This window comes from Pelodiscus sinensis, chromosome 8, assembly GCF_049634645.1.
Source record: "Pelodiscus sinensis isolate JC-2024 chromosome 8, ASM4963464v1, whole genome shotgun sequence".
NCBI classification, from domain to species: domain Eukaryota; kingdom Metazoa; phylum Chordata; order Testudines; family Trionychidae; genus Pelodiscus; species Pelodiscus sinensis.
In genome coordinates this window covers 67,083,244-67,105,977 of record NC_134718.1, presented here as the reverse complement: position 1 = coordinate 67,105,977, position 22,734 = coordinate 67,083,244, and the positions used below count along the sequence as shown (strand labels likewise).

At 42.8% G+C, this 22,734-nt stretch overlaps 1 protein-coding gene across 4 annotated transcripts in view; it reads left to right on the top strand.

Annotated features, from left to right (window-relative positions):
• RBM20 (RNA binding motif protein 20) overlaps nt 1-22,734 on the top strand; it is a 199,931-nt gene that overhangs the window by 61,630 nt on the left and 115,567 nt on the right. Inside the window, exon 1 of one of the 4 annotated variants that reach the window (XM_075935488.1) lies at nt 10,532-12,672. The exons of 2 other annotated variants lie outside the window; for them this stretch is intronic. Coding sequence is in view for 1 of the 2 variants with exons in the window: in XM_075935486.1 (XP_075791601.1) it covers nt 16,188-16,261 (74 nt within the window). In the remaining variant the exon portion in view is untranslated. Of the gene's footprint in view, nt 1-10,531; nt 12,673-12,729; nt 16,262-22,734 lie in introns of those variants that run through there. One more of the 4 variants, XM_075935486.1, reaches the window with a different exon arrangement.

Below are 22,734 nucleotides of genomic sequence, written 5' to 3'. Positions count from 1 at the left end.
TGGATGTTTAATATAGATAACTTCTCATAAACACGTATCTGTGTTTTACGATTATTTACATATAACGTTATTAATACATATATGTTTATTATTACCTATTAATGTTCATCCCATTCAGCTATTTTTTGAACTTGGAATTTTGGAAGCTTACAATGCTTCTGGTATGAGAGTAGAAAACCAGTTGTTTTGTTAAAACAACGAAAAGTCCTGTGGCACCTTATAGACTAACCAAGATGCCACAGGACTTCATGTTATTTTTGCAGATTCAGACTAAAATGGCTACCCCTCTGACAGTTGTTTTATTGTAATGTGGGATTTGGCCTGCTGGTGTGTGTTTCTGGGGCACTTCTGTCTTATTGCTATTGATTGGCAGGCAAAAAAAAAAAAAAAGTATTTTCTGTGCTGGGCTTGGTAGGACTCTAGGATTTTTCGGTGTTTTGAAATCAAGGCTTGGTTGCTGACTGGGCTAGATTACCTGGAAGTGAGGTGAGCTAGTGCCTGCTTTCTAGCAGGGCTCTTTGAGTTGAAAGCAGTGCAGGTTTGGATTGAATTAGGCCAGTGATTAGAGGCAGTGGAGTGAGAGGCATGGTATAAGAGGCAGGGGAAGGCAATAGGCCCACCCATACTCTGCCCCTTGCTTCAGCATGGCTCCCGGGCTGTGCTGAGGCTTTGGATGTTGAGGCAGTGTGCCTTACCCATACGTGGGACTGGGCAGGCTGGAGCTGTGTGCCACCCATTCGTCCTCTCCGGTGCACCTCTTCCCTGAAAGGCTCATGTAGGGGACTGGAGATGTGCCCCTGTAATGGATGTGCCCTGTAATGTAGGGGTTGGCTCATGAGGGGGTGGGGCCTGAAGCAGAAGGAGCAGGGCTGGGGTTTGCCTCCACAGCCCTGCATTCACCCACCAGCCATTGGCGAGAGGGGCTTAGTCAGCTGTATGTGGGCTCCAGACTTTAAAAAGTACACAGACTCCCAGGGACTGCTCTGATGAAGGCAGCTGGCAGACTAAGGCAGTTAGCCAGTAGCGCAAGGTAGGGAGGTTCGTTTCTTCTCCTTCATCTTGAAGGTTCTCTACAAGGAAGAACCTGCAGAGAGAGGAAAATAGTGTGTCTCCAATACAACTGCTACCTCTTCCTCTACCTATACCTGTGGAGACCCACACCACATCTTGACATGGGAGACTTCCTCCCAGGCTGTGACGTACCTGGAATGTGGCCTCTATGCTGGTTAAAGCCAGTCCTGTGTGAGAGGTGTCTGTTGGTAGACTCCCTCAAGAAATAGGTAACAGAGCTGCAGGAGGAGATAGCTCATCTACATAGCATCCAGGAGCACAAGGACTTCATTGGCAGGGTGTCTGTGGGAACATGGGAAATAAAGATGCTGGAAAAATTGACAACTCCCGTGTTTCAGCAAATTTTCTGGTTTGGCACCAGTCAGGTCCTGAGGGTGCTGGACTAAAGAGGTTCAACCTGTACATCAAGTATGTGTTATTTCAATCCCAAGTCCTTGAAGAGATGAGAGGCAGGCCAGCTGAAAGTTTCTGAGTAAAGGTAAAAGAGGGGAGATAGGGGCCTTATCATGGGAGGGGGTACCACCTTTGAAATGCAAAAAAACCCAAACAAAAACCCAGCACCACTACCTCAAGGCAAGGCCACTGCAAGGCAATCTCAAGGCAGTACCACCCTTCAGCAGCCTCTTACAACAGTGTCTAGAGAACATACATCAATCTGATTAATAATATCACACACCTCTTCATTCTTGCGTGACTCAAACCCCTTCTCTCACATGCACGGGGAGGACTTGCATTTTGGCAGACAATCAGCAGCTGTATTTTCAGTTGTTTTGACGTTTTATCACGTACACTGCAGAAGTAGAAACACTGCAACATGTGTAGCTGGATAGAGACACCTTAAATATTCAGTCTTCCCAGTGTATTGTGATGATAATGCACATCTTTAGACCCACGTTAAAAAAAAAAAAAAACACCTGGCAGATTCAATTGTTTTTGTTTTTTGGTAACTGGCAAATCCATACAGAGACTTACCTAGGCTGACCATATACTGGTCAGGTGGTAACCTAGATAGGACACTGCCAAATCAGGAAGAGTGAATGAGGCATTTCTTGAACATATACCAGAAGTATCTACAACTCAGGACCTGGTAGTAATGATGGACTTTACCCAGACGTCTGTTGGGAAAGTATTATTGCAAAAACATAAAATGTCCAATAAGTTCTTGGAATGTACTGGAGAGAACTTTTTGTTTTAACAAACGTTACTGTATGTTTTTTCACACAATTAGGGTTTTACTATACTTTGATAAATTTAGAACATAAGAACATAAGAATGGCTGTACTGGGTCAGACCAAAGATCCATCTAGCCCAGTAGCCCGTCTGCCGACAGTGGCCAGCGCCAGGTGCCCCAGAGGGGATGGACCAAAGACAATGATCAAGCGATTTGTATCGTGCCATCCATCTCCAGCCTCTGACAAACAGAGGCCAGGGACACCATTTTTATCCCCTGGCTAATAACCTTTTATGGACCTAACCTCCATGAAATTATCTAGCTCCTCTTTAAACTCTATTATAGTCCTAGCCTTCAAAGCCTCCTTTGGCAAGGAGTTCCACAAGTTGAGTATGTGCTGTGTGAAGAAGAATTTTCTTTTATTAGTTTTAATTTCAGGTTTTAAGTATATTTTCATAATATTTGATGTTTTGAAAGCTCTCAAAAGCTGGTGAAAATGAAGGTTCAGATCCATCCCTTGGATAACTCCATTCCCTTCAAAGTTGTTGGGAGGATGAATTTCTCCAAATCACCAACTAAAATGGGAATATTGCTCCATCCTGATTTGACTATATCCTTTCAAATGTTAAACTGATTGGAATTATAACCCTAACTGTTGTAATTACTTAATAGATGCAAACTAAAATAAGGACAAGCCTTTTAAGTGTAAAGGAATGTTTTATAAGCTTTTGTAAATTTGAGAAATAAATGAACAGGAAGAGAAAAATCAGCAAGAAAAAGATACAAGTGTACAATATGACACATTTCTAGTTACATAGGAGACAGGGCTAACTTATTTTTTAAAAAACAAATGTTCTTTCTTGCAAATAAGCAATATATTTTCAAATATCTAAAAGGGTGTCACAAGGAGGAAGGAGACAATTTGTTCCTCTTGGTTTCTGAGGACAGGACAAGGAGTAATGGGCTTAAAGTGCAGCAGGGGAGGTTTAGATTGGACATTAGGAAAAAATTCCTAACTGTCAGGGTGGTCAAATATTGGAATAAATTGCCAAGGGAGGTGGTGGAATCTCCCTCTCTGGAGATATTTAAGAACAGGTTAGATAGACATCTGTCAGGGATGGTGTAGGTGGAGCTTGGTCCTGCCTTGAGGGCGGGGGGCTGGACTCGATGACCTCTTGAGGTCCCTTCCAGTCCTATTATTCTATGATTCTATGATTCTATGATATTGTTAAATTTACAAGAACTGAAAGAATTTACAAATCCAATTAATATAAGCTGTTTCTTTACTTCTTACATTTTGCTCATTAGAATAAGGAAAATTACTAAAGTCATCTTTCCTTTTGCAGATAATCAATTTTATTTTCAGATTCTCTATGCTGGTACATTTGGGTTACATGGGTTGCAGACATTGCTGGAGTATAAAAAGTGTCCCCATATATAAAAAAAATCAATTAAAACATTTCTCTTTGTCTTACTCTCCGGGATAGTGGTTACTGTTTGAGATGGGCCTTGCACGTTGTACATGTGAGCACACTCCGGAATGTAAAGTAAAATAAAATAAAAATAAAACAAATAGGCTTTGTAAAAAGTTTATTTAAAAAAAAACACCTTGAAAATTGGGAGAAACTATTTGGCAGCTTCCTTTTAGTAATTTTCAATTAAGTATTTTCAAAGAGAAAATTAACATTTTTCTCTGTTATTTTAATAACTTTTAATATATATTTCTGTCTTTTAAAAGAGGAAGAGTAGAGAAAAGTTGTTGTACAGCTGCAGAGGAATGCTGGTAGGTAAACCAGGAAGGTCAGGAATGATGGTGAGTTGCTGATGTGAGGCATTTTTTCTCTATTTAAAAATAATGCAAAGATTGAATTGTTTCTATTTCTCTTAAAAATGAATTAAAATGTTTTAAAATTAGCTTTGACAATGAAATGTATTTCCTTAAAAACTTGATATCTTTGTTATACTAGAAAGTATCAGGTGTAATACAAGGCTACAAAGAAGGAGGCGGGTACCAAGTTACTTGAGAATATTTTGTTATGGGATGTGGCCATTAAATTTCAGTCACTGGTACAACTGTAAAATGCGATACTTTTAAATAATTCACGTAACCCTTATCTCATGTGATTACATCCCAAGAGTGGATTTATTTTGAATGCATTGAAATAACTGTTTAATATAAACTATTTTGTAAAATAACAAACGTACATGGAAATTGAGCCTGATAATAATAAATAGCTCTTACAGATAACATTTGCAGTGCGGGGCATTTTCCTTATCACATCATATTTGATTATAGGAATGTTATTTATAATTGTAAAATACTTGGGGGGGGGGTGTTGTTTTTCTTTTTTGGACCTATAAAGATATTTCACTTTTAGTGTAAAACTGTGGCTCTCTTCCACCATTTTTCCACAATCCCACTTTTTTTAACCTGGTGTAAATACTTTTCCATATAAAAGGGAAGGATCTTCTTATTTTTTTAAAAATAAAGGTATTATGTTACATGGTCTTTAAAATGGAAAAACATCACTGCCATCAATCCCAGAAAATGGGCCGCAGGGACAAGGCGGTTGCTTCCAGAAGTCACATGGAGCCAGGCAGTTATGCAGCCTCTCTGCTGTGCTGCCAACCAGAATTTTAACGACTGGTCACTGCCACCAAGGTCTCTGTTTGGCTGTGCGTTGTGGTAAAAAACTGGCAACTCTAGGTAATAAAAGGGGAGCAAAAAGGCATTTTGGTTATATGTCACATAGTGGACAAAGGAGACCTTTGAATTCTGGGAACTTTGGGTCCCCCAGCCTGGAGTGCTGGAAATGCTGGTAACTTGGGGTGAGTAAGAAACTGCTTAGGCAAAGATTGTAACTTGCTAATATTAAGTTTTAATCACTAGACTGTGCTTTGGTTGGGTGGCTACTCTAGCTGTCTCTTCTGTTGCTTAAAATCACTTAGATCATTTTGTGCTCTGTTAATTGTTTTAGTGCAGAACCATCCCAGCGCTCTTTGTTAAAGCCAAGTGTGAGTCTTCGGCTCAACTAACTGGCTGATGTGGGTCTCTTTGGAGACAAGCAAACGTAATAGTTTCTGTGAATGTCCAGTGAGAGGGACCGGATGCTTCTGGGAGGCATCCCTGGGTGACTCAGGAACTGGGACTCACTGACTGTTATCTGCAAGGCAAGGTTTAAACTAACCGTCTTAACGAGTTTGCCGGCAAGCCAGACAGGCTGGTATGTCAGAGAGCTGACCCAGAGCTAAGCAGCAGCAATGCTTTTGGGTGAAGAATAACCTAATGGCTTGCAATTCTGAGTGCCTTGAGCAGGACTTCACAAGGTGTGGTAATATTATCTGTGTGGTAGGTATGTACTGAGTCCCAGTGCATTTTTTGGTAAGGTGCTTGATGTCCTTGTTTGGCATGGGTTCTACAACATTGTCGATTTACATTCCAGTTGAGCCTAGAGGCCCGAAACTTGTTGTGCCGGGTTCTGTACAAATGTAATAAAAAGTCAGACCCAATCTCCACAGACCTTAGCAAGGATTAAGAAACCCGGAGAAGGATGGTATCTCCATTCTTCAAAATATTGGAAAATTCAGTCCTTGCTTAAACTGGGAAGAGCTTACCATTTAGTTTGAAAGAAGGCCCAGCCACAAGGAATTTCCACAACTTTTTCAGTTATTTCATACTGTGAACATAATTGTGTTGGGACAAAAAGTAAAGAAGTATCGGAGAGGACTTGGAAGGATTAGGACCACAGTAATAACACTAGCTGATGACATATACCAGCTCTGTGTATACTTTGGCTCGGAGATTGCAAGAAATATTAGTACACAATTATGTGTATATTGGCAAATTATTATTAGCTTATTGATAACATGCTACAGTATCGTGCATCCCTACTTATTTCCATATTGAATAGAAATCAACTATATTACTGTCTCTCACGTGGATGAAATGGGATATCCCCTGGGTGCAGTTTAAAAGATCAGTATTATAATTTAAACCAAAGAAAGCACAGGTGCAGAGAACATAAATAAGATCACACATGCCTTAGTCATTCCATATCATGAACCGGTTAACTATACCGCTTTGCAGCTTGTAACTGAATATGGCCAAACTGGGCTCATGTTTATGGATAGCAGTGGGTGATATTTTGTATGAGATTCCTTGATGAGTTTCGCATATCAGCCACGTGGTTCCCTTCACCAGAAGCCACTATCTTACTTCTGTGCCTGTCAAGAACCACAGACGTTTTGATGTCATGCTGATGGATGAGACCTGTTTACTGTACACTGGAGTCTTTTCTGTGCTGGATAAAATATTGTAATAAGTAGGTTTTTTAGCATACTCTTTCTGTTGTTAAAATGGCTCCGCTTGATCTCAATGGATGAAGATGGCCATGATGTGGTAGTAATGGAAACTTCTAAAGAAATGTCAGCTGACTGAATGACTCAGGTAGCTGGTAACAGGATAAAGGGTCTTTTGCATTTAGGCCAGAAATCTAAGTTTAGGACAAATTAGTAGTGACTGAAGGACTGTATCATAGGGCATTTGTTTGGTGACATATACACAGGGGAGCAAACAGCCATGACAGGCCCCTGGGCAAAGTGAGGGGTTTGATGGCTCTGGACTCCTGGGAGGGGCGGAGCCTGGGGAGGAAGGGGCAGGGCTTCAGGAAGCCAGCCCTCAATGCTGTCTGAACCATGGTATGCTCCAACTCCCCTAGTGCTTCTTGGAGCATGCCGTACACAGCATCCCTGCCTCCCTAGGCAGCCCTGAGAGCCATTTGGAGCGCTCCGTACAGCAATTTAAAGGGCTTTGATAAATGGAATTTACTGTAGTTGGTGCAGAACTAAAGCGGAATTCAAAACACAGTGCTACACCTCTGAGTTTCAGAAAACAATATAGCTCTAGTCCCCAAATGAAACTGCAGATTTGCCACTACTAGCTAATAAATATTTACATTTAATAACTGGGTCTCATGATTGCAGTGAATACACTCAACTTCATCCTTTTCTCCTGTTTTTCTTTTTTCTAAACTTTTGAATATTTTCTTATGTTCTGAAATGTATTCTGATACAGATTTTAGTTTTCTTTCCATTTTAGTGTCATATCTTTACACTGTTCTCTGTTAATACCTTGAGCATGTCCATGGAGACTGTCAGATTCGTCAGTCCATTCAGAGCTTGTGTGCTTGCCTGTTTGTTTACCGTCTGTACCTTCTATACTAACACGTAGCTTTACTTCAACAGGCAGTTCTGTTTGTACGCCCAGACTAATTATTGTAATACATATCTCTCATGCTGTGTATTGTATTTTCTTAATACAAGAAGTTGTTTTTATATACTTGATTCAAAAGAAAGGTGAAAATCGGGAGAAAAACGCTTTTTGTAAAAGCCAGGATTTTTTTTTTTAAAGTAAGAATCAGTTTAAACTGAAAATAAAGGAGCTTATCTGTGTGTTATATGACATTGTCCAGACTATGAAAACAGTCCTTCGGCATACCAGCAGGTAGTTTTAACAAATAAGGGTCATAAGTTCAGGTACTTTAAATATCAATGCGTTTGAATTTGTATACAATGCAGGAATCACTTGTAATGTTAGAGGACTAGGCTGAGCATGCAGTGAGACTCACTAGTATTCATACTAGATGAATGACATCAACCTATAAATCAAGATGGAATATGTTACTCCTTGGAACAGAGTGAAAAATACTAAAATGAAAAAGCACATTAGGTTGAAAGTTTACCTTGGTTTTGCCCCTGCCATTGTCAAAGTTTTCTTGAGATCGGCAATCATGTACACTAGGGATGTTGGAGTGTAATTGAATAGTCGTGGAACCGCATGAAATTTTAGTGGTTACTTGACTATTCGATAGTCCCTGGGGGTGGGGCTGGCAGGCAGTGCACTCTGACCCCACTGCTGGGGAGCGCCCTGCCACCCCGCATGGCTGCCTCTACACCATAGGCAGTAGTGTGAGGTGGAAGGGAGGAGCTGTTTTGCGAGGGGAGCTGGTTTAAAAACTTGTTTCCTGCATGAACTGGCTCTCGCCTGCTGCCATGCGCTGCTGCCTCTGATACATGGAGCATGGAGTGTCAGCAGTCCCCTGTTTGCGGGGTGCTCGAATTCTCCACAGACAGAGATTGCACACATGACAGCAGCCCCTGTCCATGGGGAGTTCGCATCCCACCCTTCCCCGCGGACAGGGCCTGCTCCATGGGATGCTGGAGAAGCCTCTGTTCACAGGAAGCTCAGTCTCCCCACAGACAGGGGCTGCTGCTGCAGACAGAGACTGCTTCGTGATGTAGGCGAAAGAAAGAGCCTGAAGCATGGACCTGGTGCTTGAACCAAAGTAAGTTATACTATGAGTAATAGACAGGCCGTGTCAAAAGCAAATATTTGCATCCAAGTCAGTGTCTCTTGGCACTAGAACTGCTAGCACTGCAAAAGTACATGAAATATGTAAATACATTCCACCAGGACAGTACAAGGACGCCCAGCTAAGTACGTAATAAAATAGTGTAATATAACAAGAATGAAAGCAGAACAATGGGTAGTGAATGCTTTACATAAGAACATAAGAACGGCCGTACTGGGTCTGACCAAAGGTCCATCTAGCCAAGTAGCCTGTCTGCCAACAGTGGCCAGCACCAGGTCCCCCAGAGAGGTTGGACCGAAGACAATGATCAAGCGATTTGTCTCCTGCCATCCTTCTCCAGCCTCTGACCAATAGAGGCCAGGGACACCATTTTATCCCCTGGCTAATAGCCTTTTATGGACTTAACCGCCAGGAAATTATCTAGCTTCTCTTTAAACTCTGTTATAGTCCTAGCCTTCACAGCCTCCTCTGGCAAGGAGTTCCAGAGGTTGACCACATGCTGTGTGAAGAAGAACTTTCTTTTATTAGTTTTAAACCTGCTACCCATTAATTTAATTTGGTGTCCTCTAGTTCTTCTATTATGGGAACTAAGAAATAACTTTTCTTTATCTGCCCTCTCCACACCATTCATGATTTTATATACCTTTATCATATCCCCCCCCAGTCTCCTCTTTTCTAAACTGAAAAGTCCCAGTCCTTTTAACCTCTCTTCATATGGGACCCATTCCAAACCCCTAATCATTTTAGTTGCCCTTTTCTGAACCCTTTCCAAGGCCAAAATATCTTTTTTGAGGTGAGGAGCCCACATCTGTACACAGTATTCAAGTTTTATACAAGGGCAGTAAGATATTCTGTGTCTTATTTTCTCTCCCTTTGTTAATAATTCCTAGCATCCTATTTGCCTTTTTGACCGCCGCTGCACACTGCATGGAAGTTTTCAGAGAACTGTCCACGATAACTCCAAGATCTCTTTCCTGACTTGTCGTAGCCAAATTAGCCTCTATCGTACTGTACGTATAGTTGGGGTTATTTTTCCCGATGTGCATTACTTTACACTTATCCACATTAAATTTCATTTGCCATTTTGTTGCCCAATCACTCAGTTAGGTGAGACTTTGGAGCAAAGTACAAGGAGAGATACCAACCGTGTCATTAATGCGTAAGATGTGTATCATGGATTGTTTATCTCTGTCTATAAATGTTGGGATACCTTGGTTTAAATCTTTGGTTAGCCTAGGGGCAATAGTGAAATCCTTTCTAGTGATTGAGCCGAGTCCATCGTCACGGATACAAACACATAGGGGTTCAGAGGCCATTTGGCTACCAACAACAATGTACTTTGACAATAAACCTGACTTGGGTGCCTTCATATCTTATCTGAGTCTGTGGTCTTTGGGGGCTTTCATGAAGTCTGTTATGCTAGCTACCTGCGTAGAGCTGGCATGGTATACTGAGGGAGCATATGAAAACGCACTAAGCAGAACTTTTATCATCACTGATAGAGCAGGAGACCTGTCAGGATGCCACACCCTGAATTTTCTACTTTGGTGATCTGACCTACTACATGTGGCAGCCTCCCCTGCTCCATCCCGCCGGCACTGCTGCCTTTTATAGAGGCATCAGTGCAGGGGTACCATGGAGCTGGTGCTGGGGGAACTGGCTCTTAAGCCTTCTCCCCCCAACACTGGCTCCTGTCTGCTCCCCCTCCCGCTGCATCTGTAGGAGGCAGCATAGGGTGGGACAGGCTGGTCCATGAAGCCGGCATGCATGGGGAGCCTGCTTGAAAAACAGCTCCACGTGTGTATCAACTTCCGCCTGCCCCTTCATCCTCCATGCTGTTGCCTCTCTATCAGGGGCAGCAGCGTAGGGACGTGGAGTGGAGGGGAAGTGGATCTGGTGCTCTTGGGGAGCCAGGTTAAAAGTCAGCTCTGCATGGACACTAGCTCCCACTCCCTCACCTTTGCTGCCTCTGTATCAGAGATACCAAGGTGGGGGGGGGGGAGTGCATGTAGTCAAAAAGATTAACCGATAAGCTCAGGCTTATCAGTTAATCATGTAGTTGTCTACACATTGACATCCCTAATATATGCAACAGAGGGGAAATCTTGATTCTGCTGAAGGCAATGAAAGTTTTTTCCATTTACTTCAATAGGTTTAGAGTTTCACCACAGATACTGTTAAAAGGAAAGAAGTGCGCTAGAATATACAAAGTAGACATGGCATCCCAGAAAAGAACTGAAGCCACAAGGAACCACATTTGTTTGTATTTTGGGTGGTTTCCTTGCACCAGGGGATTAATTTATCCCTTCCAGAAATCTCTGCACTCAGAAGAATATCTTTAAAGAACATTCTTTGCCTTTGAAAGAAATCAGATGGCAGGTGTTTTAAGGGAGAGGGGGGGAGGAGGGAATCCCAGAGGACAATGTCCCCACACAACCCGGACCAAGTCTTTATCTCATCTCCTACTTCACACTGTACAAGTTGAGATCCTGGGCTTATCCTATCAATGTCTGCTGTATGTTTTTCAGGAACATAATTTAAAGCTTCCAGTAAGCATATTTAATTTAATTTTAACTTTGTCCTCAGTGACGCTTTGGTTACTCTTATAAAGAAGTATTTGTGCATAAATGGGAAAAAATGACACGTTTCCCAGTCCTTCCCCTGCCTCTATGTGCCTTTAGGTGAAAGGGCTTTATCACAGGCTAATGGAGAGAATTTTATGGTAGCCCCTTGCTGAAAATATTGACATCAAACCACTGATATGGTTTTAGTTTCTGGCTCTTCTAGCGCTATGGCCCTCCACTGGACCTAAGTAAACAGTGGCTTTAAAATGCATTTAAATATTTGCATGACCATAGGCTTAACGTTTGTGACTCTTCTCTTCCCCCCCCCCCCCAAAAAAAAGACCATGAGAAAGAAAAGATGCTTGTGTTAAATGTGTAGTGACCCTGGAAATGCCTGTGTTACTGTACTGACACTTCAATCCAGTGATAAGATATAACAGAAATATAGAAAACCTGGTTAGTTAAGCATTAGTTGCAGGATTTAGCATTAAGTCTCCTTTTTCAGTCTTTGGCTGATATCCAATAATAGCAAAGGCATCACTTGTTTGTCACATTGAATAAAGTCAAGTTGTTCTAGTGGTTCTTTGTCAGAGCTTTTCCTCACCTCTCTGAAGTCACACCATGATGGGAAGATGTCTCCCAAGCAAGAGCCTTTCACAAGTATTTTGGCCAATGCTTCTGACTGTATTTTTGTTAGGATACAGAGTATAGGAGTATGTGCTTATATTTGTATTTTAGAAGGTACCAATGGCAAGTGGCTTTTGAGACTAATAAAGGAATAGTTGTGTGGAAACAGAGTCATGATTGACATTAATCAACTTTTTTATTTTTCATCAGCCATATTCATACATTATTTTCATTAAAGGATCAGCCCTTAGAGGCCTCATGTATAAATAATAAATGTTTTTGGGTCATCTTTCGATGGTTGACCAAAACAGAACATGATTATATTTGTCACATGAAAAAGTTTCACATCACATTTACTTACAGCAAGAGGAGTGGTACTCAGTGTGACCTAACCATCTGCGGTTAACACACACACACACACACACTCTGGACTTGAATGTTGCAGCAAAATGCCAACAGCAGTCAGAAAAGCTGCCGTAAATATACATGGTTATGGTTGAAGTGAAGACGCTGTGGGAAACGAAACACATTAATCCACTGCAGCTGTTTCTTTTTCTTTTTGGTAAGCCTGTGCAATACATTGTGAGCTTTTCCTTGACTTATCTTCTGCTTGTGGTTTCTCATTTTTTGATCAGGAGGGAGGAGAATGAAAACTAGGCTGACGCATGAAAATGTATTAAATTATTGAGGCAATTGAGAAAGAAAAATTGGGTCTTACCTATATAGCAAAATCCTCTCCCTTGTGATCTCTCCCATGAGAAAACTTCAGTATGTGAGGACTAATGATGTGTCATTTGTTGCTGGTACAGAAAAAGATGGAGGTATGGAACCCCAAGTCTGGAAAGAACTAGAGCAGATGACTGAATTAGTAAGTATTGTTTAAAGGTGACCTACAAAAGATATTTAAAAACTGGTCTTTTGCCTTTTTGTTGCTATTCTATCCTATATCTAAAAGAAGTCCTAGAAGATTTTGTCTATTTTTTGTCGTCTACTTTTTTCCTCTGTTATCTATAACAAGAGACTCAATTCTGGTCTTCCCTGATAGACATCTGGGAAGTCTGAGGGATAGTCAGAGTAAGCCCATCCTAGCTAAAAGGGAGAGGATACCAAATACTTCAACATTTTGGACAAAGAAAGCCTTTGTAATTTGGCATTGATGTTAAAAAGATATAAATAAAAACAAAACGTTTGACTAAAACCCCCTTCCTTTCTCCACTGCTCAGTCATTCTTTTGTGATGTCACCATTTCACTAGTTTTTTCATCATTATAGTCATCCACCTCAGACAGGACCTATGTATTTAATATAATGAATATGTGGAATTTCTCTTTTTGAAAGAAAAAAACTCACCGCACACTTTCAATCCACTTTCAAATTGTAAGGAAGGGCACAAACTCTTCTCTTCTACCTTCCCTCCCCTTCTCCTTCCCCTTCCCCCTGCTTTCCAAATAACCTTTAATGTTCACAGACTGTGTACCTAAGTTGCTCAGCCTTTGGTCTTAGGCCTGGCTGGTAGGCTCAAAGCCCCAGATACAGTTCTGCACGGTGTGGTTTCAGCTTTCTGCCCTGGGCCCTCAGGCGTCTAACACCAGCCATGCTTGGTGGACCCTCTAAAACAGGGGTCACCAACCAGTTGATCAGGATCTACTGGTCGATCTTGGAGCCTCTGACAGGTGATCCTGACTGGTTTGGCCAAGAGACTGTTATTGAGCACCCACACCTCAACTGCCCCTCCCCCCACTGCTGCATATCTCCTGCCCTTTGCCTTGGAGTGGTCCCCTCAGGAGCCTCCTGCTTTCTGTGCAGGGCAGGGGAGGGAGAAGAGGAGGCGCTGATGTCAAGGTGCCCCCTCTCCCACTTTGTATCCTCTCTCAACAGAGCGGGGGGGGGGGGACACAACAGAACTTGGGATGGAGTTTTTTGGCTGCTTTTGGGAGTGATGCAGGGCCAGGGCAGGGGTGATCCTGCCTTAGCCCCACTGCACCACCACCCCGGGGCTACCTGAGGTAAGCAGTGCCCAGCTGGAGCCCACATCCCAAAAACCTACCTCGGTCATGAACCCCCTCCTGCACTCCTAGCCCTGAGCACCCCTGCATCCAAACACTCTCTCAGAGCCTGCACTTAGAACCCCCTCCAACACAACCAGGTCAGCTCAGACCCCTCGCACACTCCAAATCCCTTAATCCAAAGCCAGAGCCTGCACCCCAGTCCTCTGCCCCAGCCCGGTGAAAGTGAGGGAGGATGGGAGATGGCGTGAGTAAGGGCAGGGCCTTGGAGAAGGGGCACGAAGGAGACTGGGCAGGGTATTTGGGTTTCAGGTAGATCTTGGCTTGCACTTAAATTCAAAAAGTGATCTCGTGCATAAAAAGGTTGGAGACCATGGCTCTAAAACCTACTTGCAGCCTCCAGGGGGACTCAGACCCCAGGTTAAGAACCATTGTGCTAGGAAAAGAGCACTGTCAAAAAGACACTGACAACATTAAAAACAATCTTGCTAAGTACGATGTGTCGAGTAATTTCACATGCTCCGAAGAAACTGCTTGCTCTTTATTCAAGGAGTTTGATACCAAGTCAAGACTGAGGCTGATGCAGAATATGTGTTATACAGCCAAGTCACACACAGTGAAATCAATAAACCAGGGTACACATTTATCCAACATGTGCCTGATTGCTCAGCTATATTGACAGAACGTTGTTTTTGTCAGACCTGCTGGTGTTAGACCATATTTAAATATAAATAATTGGCTTTAGTCATATTCTAGAGGTTCACCTCATTTATTAAACCTGTTGAAAATAACATCTGAAGCCATAATCAATTACGCTCTCTGATAGAATGGTAGAAGTGCTGGCAGATTTTATATTGCTTTAGTGCCCCCACAACTGAGCAACTTTTGAAGTCCCATTCCCACTGACAGTTCTTGTTCGCAGGAACTGACACCCTAGACCAAGGTATAGTGCTGGAAGACACTGAAAATGTGTGTTTTTCATGAAAAAGAGAAATTGCATAAGATGTCATCATTGAAAGGAGAAAAGGCACAGAAGAGCATGAAAGGTCAAGTGGGGGAGAAAAACGAGATTTCCTTGATTAAAATTCCCTCCTTAGATATGCTATAATTGGAAGAGCAACGTCCCACACGTGGCTGGAACTGCAGCAGGGATCTAATGCCTCAAAACACCTGTTGCAGGTTTTCCAAAAATGTATCTACAGAAGACATCAGCTGGGAACCTTCTTCTTGTACTTTCCTTTCTGGTGCGTGCCCCAGAGCACCTGTAATTAATCATGGATCTGAGTACTTTATTAGTGAGGGTTTAAAGGCCCGTTTCTCTTGCATTGCATTTGCTAGACTGTATTGCTAGTAATTTATCATTTTGGGGGGGATGTGAAATGGATGTTCCTGACAGAGAGCTGTACTCTGAAATTTGTGAGTCCTCGGGGGATCCTCTCCCATGGGAGGAGGGGGGTGTTACCTTGGACTCCAGCCTGAGCCGACCTGTCTGTATTTCCAACTAAATAGCTCCTTAGCCTGCCTGAGTCCTGTGAACCCAAGTCAGCGGACCTTTGCCAGCTGCGGGTGTTTAATTGCAGGGCAGGCATGGAGACTCCCTGCTCAAGCTGCTGTTGGCCCAGTCTCTCATCTACACAGGCATTAAGGAGTGTGTATCCTCGTTGGGTTACTGACAACTCCAGATGTAGGCTCAGGTGCCTCTTCATGCACCGCCAGATGTGGTGATCTTGGGCTCCACAGATATATTGTGCAAAATTGAGACCTATCGTATTGACTGCTGTGCTGGTTGTCAAGGTCAGGGGATCCAGACCCTGAACTCAGCTGTGTCCCTTCCCTTGATGCGTGTCCACGGCAGGGGAGCCATTCCATCCCACACACATTCCCCTTCCCCCGTTTAATTGGTTAACCAGTTAAACAGGATTTTATATCCCTGGTTGTTGGACTCAATGGAAGAGAGAGAAAAGGGTAACCTCACCTTCAAAAGACAGGGTTCAACTGAATGATCAGAGAATCCATTTTCTGGGCCGGGGGAGCGGATTCTTTCCCCATTTAGTGTTGAATCTTAGAATAGAAGCTTAAAAGTGAGTATGTTAAAATAAATAAAAGAAAGCTCCGGGTTGCTCCTGTAGGAAAAGGAGATGGCAAATTCATCACAGCTGTCTTTTTGATAAATGTCCCTACGTTAAGTAATGGAGGCTTTGACATTCCTGTTACCCCTTCCTGATAATCTGAAAGTCTTCTGTGCTGGATTGCCCTGCTCCAGACCTGCAACACTGGAGTGCCAGATAATTTCTGTGTTTCATTCTGTGGTGGATACATAGGCTGACAAGTTTATATGAGGATCCTCTGTGGGTTGAAGACAATAAGCCAGAAATCGAATGGGAGGCCATCTGAAGAGCTCGGAAAGTAACAAATTTGCTGATTACATTGCAAAAGGATATGGGTGGCTAGGGTAAGTGGAGCTGAACCAGTTGTCACCTGATTATATTAGAGTAAGATTTCCTTTTACAGCCAATCTCACATGGCATTTCTTTTATTAGAAGGAGTATCAAAAAGTACACTGCCAACCCTTTCTATATAAATATATGTTTTTTTCCCTGTAGCAAAAGTTAAGGAGAGTCAAAGGAAAAGTGGTGTGTGGCTTCTTGCTGATATCTTTCCTACTTGATTATTAATCATATTCATGATGATAGTCCACTGCATAGAGATTTTCTAATGAAGATTTTGAACTTGGACTTTCAACTCAAATATTTTGTATCATTCCTCACTTAAGCTGCTTTGCTTGGGCTATGGAAGAATGGAGTTAGGTGACTATGCAAACTTATATCCTTATATCTGTCTATCCCGGAGATTGGTTGCATGGTCATGCAGTGGTACAGCATGCCAGCACTTTTCCGGTGTCCCACGCGGTTTTGAAACTTTTAAATCTTAAAGCCCCACAAAAAACAAGTGATTGCTATTGGGAAGAAGACTTTTCTGGATGCAAACAAGTGATGTGCAGTTATTTGAAATCTGCGGCGAGGCAGTAACTAATAGGAGTGCCATGCTGTTTTGACTCTAATAATGAATGGCAGCTTGTAGTTTTTAACTCACCAATAGCCCATCAATACTTTGAGATGGGTGAGGAGAGGGAACTGCACAGTAATGAACCACCTCTTTATTTTCTTGAATGGGGCTGAGACGACCTATACAAATATTTAGGTAGATCAGTAGATTCATGTTAACATTGCTAACTATTTCACTGCTGATTTATTTTAGTAGACATAGCTAAGTTTTCATGAAGTTAATAAATGCCGTGCCTTCTTTCCTGACAAACCTGATTCCTGAATGTTCATTAATACTAACCTCCTCTTTCTCCAAGCCGCAACCCTTTTTTCTTTCAAGAGCAGGAACTCAGGGGAAATTAGTTCAGACAAGTGGAGTTCTGTATTTTTGCCACCCCTACGTCTGCATTCTGGGCAGCGCTCTCAACATCTAAGGGTGTGTCTAGACTACAGGGTTTTGTCGACAAAAGTGGACTTTTGTTGACAAAACTATACCTGCGTCCACACTACCGCTGAGTTCTGTCGACATAACGTCGACAGAACTCAGCAGTTTTGTCGACGCTGGTAAACCTCATTCTACGAGGCATAACGCCTTCTGTCGACAGAGTTTCTGTCGACAGAAGGTGTTATTGCATGTAAACTGTCCTTTGCGTCCACACTACCATGTCGACAAAGCAGCTTGCTTTGTCGACAGAACTCAATGTAGTCTAGACGCTCTTTGTCGACAGAAGCCTGTAGTCTAGACGTACCCTAAGAGACTGTACTACTGTTCTTCAGCCACTTGTTGGAGCATGTTAAAGTGTTAAGTGACTTTAATGCTTAAAATGACGAATAGTTCTATAGCAATTTAGAGACTAACAAAAATATATAGCTTCAGAGGGGTAGCCGACAGGGGTGGATGAGAGTGCTGCGGGGCCCCGAGCTGCACTGAGGGGCCCCGGGCAGCACAATTTCGTGGCACCCTCCCCCCTTTGACACGGCGCATGTGCGGGGCTTCTGCAAGTGCGGTGCCCGGGGCAGCTGCCCCACTCGCCCTGCCCCAAATCCGCCGCTGGTAGCCTGTCACTGGAAAAACTTAAAAAACAATGAATTGTCTAGTAGCACCTTGAAGACTAACAAAACAGGTAGATGGTCTCATGAGCTTTCGTGGGCAAAACCCACTTCATCAGATGACCTGGAGTGGAAGTAATAGAACCGAAGGTATGTCTACACTACCCTCCTACTTCGAACTAGCGGGGTACTGTAGGCATACCGCACTTGCAAATGAAGCCCGGGATTTGAATTTCCCGGGCTTCATTTGCATAAGCGGGGAGCCGCCATTTTTAAAACCCCTCTGGTTCGAACCCCGTGCAGCGCGGCTACACGGGGCACGAACTAGGTAGTTCGAACTAGGCTTCCTAGTTCAAACTACCGTTACTCCTCATTTCACGAGGTTACTCCTCATTGCACGGGGTTCGAACCAGCGGGGTTTTAAAAATGGCGGCGCCCAGCTTATGCAAATGAAGCCCGGGAAATTCAAATCCCGGGCTTCATTTGCAAGTGCGGTACGCCTACATTACCCCGCTAGTTCGAACTAGCGGGGTAGTGTAGACATACCCCAAGATATTTATAACAGAGGAGGAAAAAAAGGGTACCTGTCAATTGTAGGAGCAGTGCTAATGGGGCTAATAAAGTGGGCTGGAAGTGTCCCATTCTTAGCCTTTCATGGAAAAATGCAGTGGTTAGAGGCAGGGGAGACTGGCTTTATAATGCTGAGGCTAATTAGCATCCGCAGTACAATTGACAGATATTTTTTCTCCCCCTCTCACTTCATTTTAAATCGGGAGGTTCCCTCTTTTTTTTCCTCCACTCCTATCGGGGGGTATGTCTACACTACCCCGCTAGTTCGAACTAGCGGGGTAATGTATGCATACCGCACTTGCTAATGAAGCCCGGGATTTGAATTTCCCGGGCTTCATTAGCATAAGCGGGGAGCCGCCATTTTTAAATCCCCGCTGCTTCGAACCCCGTGTAGCGCGGCTACACGGGGCTCGAACTAGGTAGTTCGGACTAGGGTCCTATTCCGAACTACCGGTACTCCTCGTGAAACGAGGTGTACCGGTAGTTCGGAATAGGCACCCTAGTCCGAACTACCTAGTTCGAGCCCCGTGTAGCCGCGCTACACGGGGTTCGAAGCAGCGGGGATTTAAAAATGGCGGCTCCCCGCTTATGCTAATGAAGCCCGGGAAATTCAAATCCCGGGCTTCATTAGCAAGTGCGGTATGCATACATTACCCTCCTAGTTCGAACTAGGAGGGTAGTGTAGACATACCCTGGGGAAGTGGGTTTTGTTCACAAAAGCTCATGTTACTATATATATATATTTGTTACTCTCTAAGGTGCTACAGAACTACGATTTTTAAAGTTACAGACTAACAAGGCGACTCCTCTGAGACTTTAGTAATACAGCTAGAACAAAAACTATGCAACTGGAAAGAAGTGGAATTGGACAACCCTGTGTGTGAGCAACAGTAAACAAAATTTCTTCTGGGCCACATGTAGAACCCCAGTGGGCTGCGGTGGCTCATGCGCCACAGGTTGTCCACCTCTGTCTTCATTAATCATATGGAGATCAATGAAATGGCAGCAGTTTATTTCATCAGCAAGTTTGGCATCATACATTTATTTTTTTATATATTAAAAGAATTAATGTTTGCAACCAGGCCGAAAATCAGCATATTTGGTTTCTGTCCAGTGTGGCATAAAAGTGCAACTTAAATCAATGAGAGAAATGTTGACACAAAAAAATAAGGTGTTTTTCCAGCAGATCCTACAGTTCAAGGTGGTATGCCTGCCTTATGGAGCTGTTGGGGTGTTAACATCAATTATTACAAGGAATTGAATGTGATACACAAACTGTATGTTCACTGAAAAAACTTTAAAAAAATAACGAATAGTTACTCTAATAGCACCTTAGAGACTAATAAAACATGTTGATGGTATCATGAGCTTTTGTGGACACAGCTCACTTCTTCAGAAGAAGTTTTTAACAAACTTCAGTTTGTTTGCGTCACGGGAAAGTTTTCACAGAGGCTTTGCAGTATCACCTTCCCCCAACCCCTGAGTAAATGAAAATAATGCATGAAGAGCCTGCAAAAAGAGAGCTGCAGTGTTTGGAGAACTGGAAAATAATGAGATGCAAATATTCTTTATTGGGCAAAAGAGTTCATAGCCATGTAACTTCCAACAAAAGACTGGGGGCTCGTCTACACTGGGGAATAAGAGATCCTCTGGAAAAGGGATTTTTTCCGGAGGATCGGGGCCAGTGTAGACGTTCTTTTCCGGCTTTTCTAAAAGCCGGAAAAAAGCGGCGGACATTTTTATTTAAATGCCGCGGGGGATATTTAAATCCCCCGCAGATTTCCCTATTACGACCTGTGAAATTAACATGCCCCTTTCGGAAAAGGGGCCAGTGTAGACATAGCCTGGGTGTATTGAAGATATAAGGCCTGGGTCACTGAGTAGCATCTGTGTGTAATAAATACATTATTTAAATTATCTTATATTCTATCGCAGGACTAGAGTATAGTGATGTACTATCCGTGGGCTTGCACCTTGTGCAGAATGTGGCAGCCTCGTTTTTTTAAGTGTTCTGTTATGACAGTATTCAAGCAGTGCATCACCGTGTGCTCTGGCTGGATTTTAAAAGTCTTAGTGTTGATTTGCTAATTCCTAAATGGTTTAAGAGCTTCTTACCCAAAAGAGAGAGAGCCTCTCTCCATGCCCTACTAACAGCTGCAGTAGGTGTGGGAGCTAAAGCCCTCTTTGGTGTAAAGGAGGGAGCTGCTGGCAGAACAACCCTTTCCTTTGGAATCTGTGCCTCTTCTTTGATCCAAAGGGCCAGGTCTGTGTACACCTTCAAGACAAATTGCAAGGGAGCTGCGGAAGTTGTGAATATTGCTTGAAGAGGGCTGTGTAGGGGAAAAGAGTTTGATTTGTGCCATATGGCTATTCTGTTGGGCTTTGTGTGGGTGCTGTTTACTTTAATATGGATTATTGATTTGTTGTGTGGGTGGTGGGGGCTGTGCTTCCCATCTGGCAGCTGCTCTGTGGCTCTCTGGGCCTGTTGGTGCCACAGGGGGGGGTGGGTGTTTGCTTGCTGCCCCCGTGTGGTCATTCTGGAGTATAACTGTCCCTGCTATCAGAGCCCTCCCTTTCGATTTGATGAGAAACAGTCGCATTCCACGTACATCCTGTTATCCTGGTACAACCAAGTTATGACAAGAGGAAACTGCAGACCAAATTTGGTGGTCCTAGCTCTTACCATTTAGGAGGAGTTCTTGAACAAACAGACTCTCAGACAGACAGACATGCAAACTCTTTCAAATATATAGTAGATAAGGGTAATGTGGTGTTTAGATAATAAAATTAGAGGCTAGTTAGAACAGTGAATTTTACCATTAGAAAGTTATTCAGCATAACTGATTTCTGCCACAAGCACTTAAAATGGGCCTTGCCCTGCTGCAAGCTTTAAAACAAAACTCTTGTTGACTTGAAGTCTGGAAGATTGATCACAGAGTTAGTTAGACAAGGCCTGAGAGAAGGATTTTCAACATACACATGAGATCTGTGTGTGTCACATGTAATCTACCACTATAAGTAGTTGTTAGTTTAACAATTCATTCCAATACCTGTAGCAAACTCCTTGTGTAGCTTTCACACTCCTTTGGTTCCTCTATTGACCTGAGACTGTTATACTTATTGAGATTTAGCTAAATGTTTCATTATGAAGATATAGTAAAAATAACTGACCTGCAATGAAGCCCTCCTCATGGTTGACACATATGCAGAGGAATCCGTTAAAGGCAGTGCCAGAAATAAAAGACTCCATGATATTGAATCGAGTCAATATGAAATCATTGACTCCATTAATATCACCTATATCACAGTGAAGAAGCTGCTATCTCAGACTTGCACAAAAGATTAGTTATCCTTGCAGGAAAAACACTCCAGCATGCAAAGAATTGCTTGAAGAACTTCATTATTGTGTGGCACAACAAAGCTGCTGCTTCTTACTATGCAGTGGGGTTTCTTTGTACTCCCCCAGAGTAATCTGGCACTAAAATTATCTTGCATGCCACCAAAGCCACTGGTAGAGGTGTAAGGAAACTCTAGGGCAGGCATGTCCAAAGTCCGGCCCGCGGGCCAATTGCGGCCCGTGTTCCGGTTTAATACGGCCCCGCAGGTAATTTGGCAATATCTATCTTTTATGGCCCCCAGCGAATCCATATGTATTGAGATGAATACATTGTAAAATCTCAGTTAATGTCAGTTGGTCTAAATCAGTTATAAATATATTTGGACCCAACATATATACTTGGTGTTATGTTCCTGTTCATATTTTTTGAACTTAAAAGTTGACAGACAACCTTTATTACCAATAATATGTAATGTACTTTACAATGTTCCTGACATATATTTCAGCTTCCTGGATTTTTTTTTCATCTGGCCTTCAGATATGAAAGGCAGAGTGATTTAACACCTGTTTAGATTTGTCATCCATGTGACGAAATGAAAAGTATGCTGTTTGCAATAAACTTTGCATAAAATAGTTAATTTGCATTTAATTTTAATGGTTCAAAGAATGTCAGGCAAAATGGTCGGCCCTCACGCATGTTCACTTCATCAAATCTGGCCCTCTTTGAAAAAAGATTGGACACCCCTGCTCTAGGGTTTTGCACAAGATAAAGACATTCTCATGGTCTCCTTGACATGCTATCCATGACTGCCACAAGATACTGTTTTCTGTGCCTACTGTTGGGGAAGAAAGAATCGCTGCATATCTCTCAGAGATATATTCTTAGCTTTTGGACCACAAAAAGCTGCCACGTTTCCATGCTCC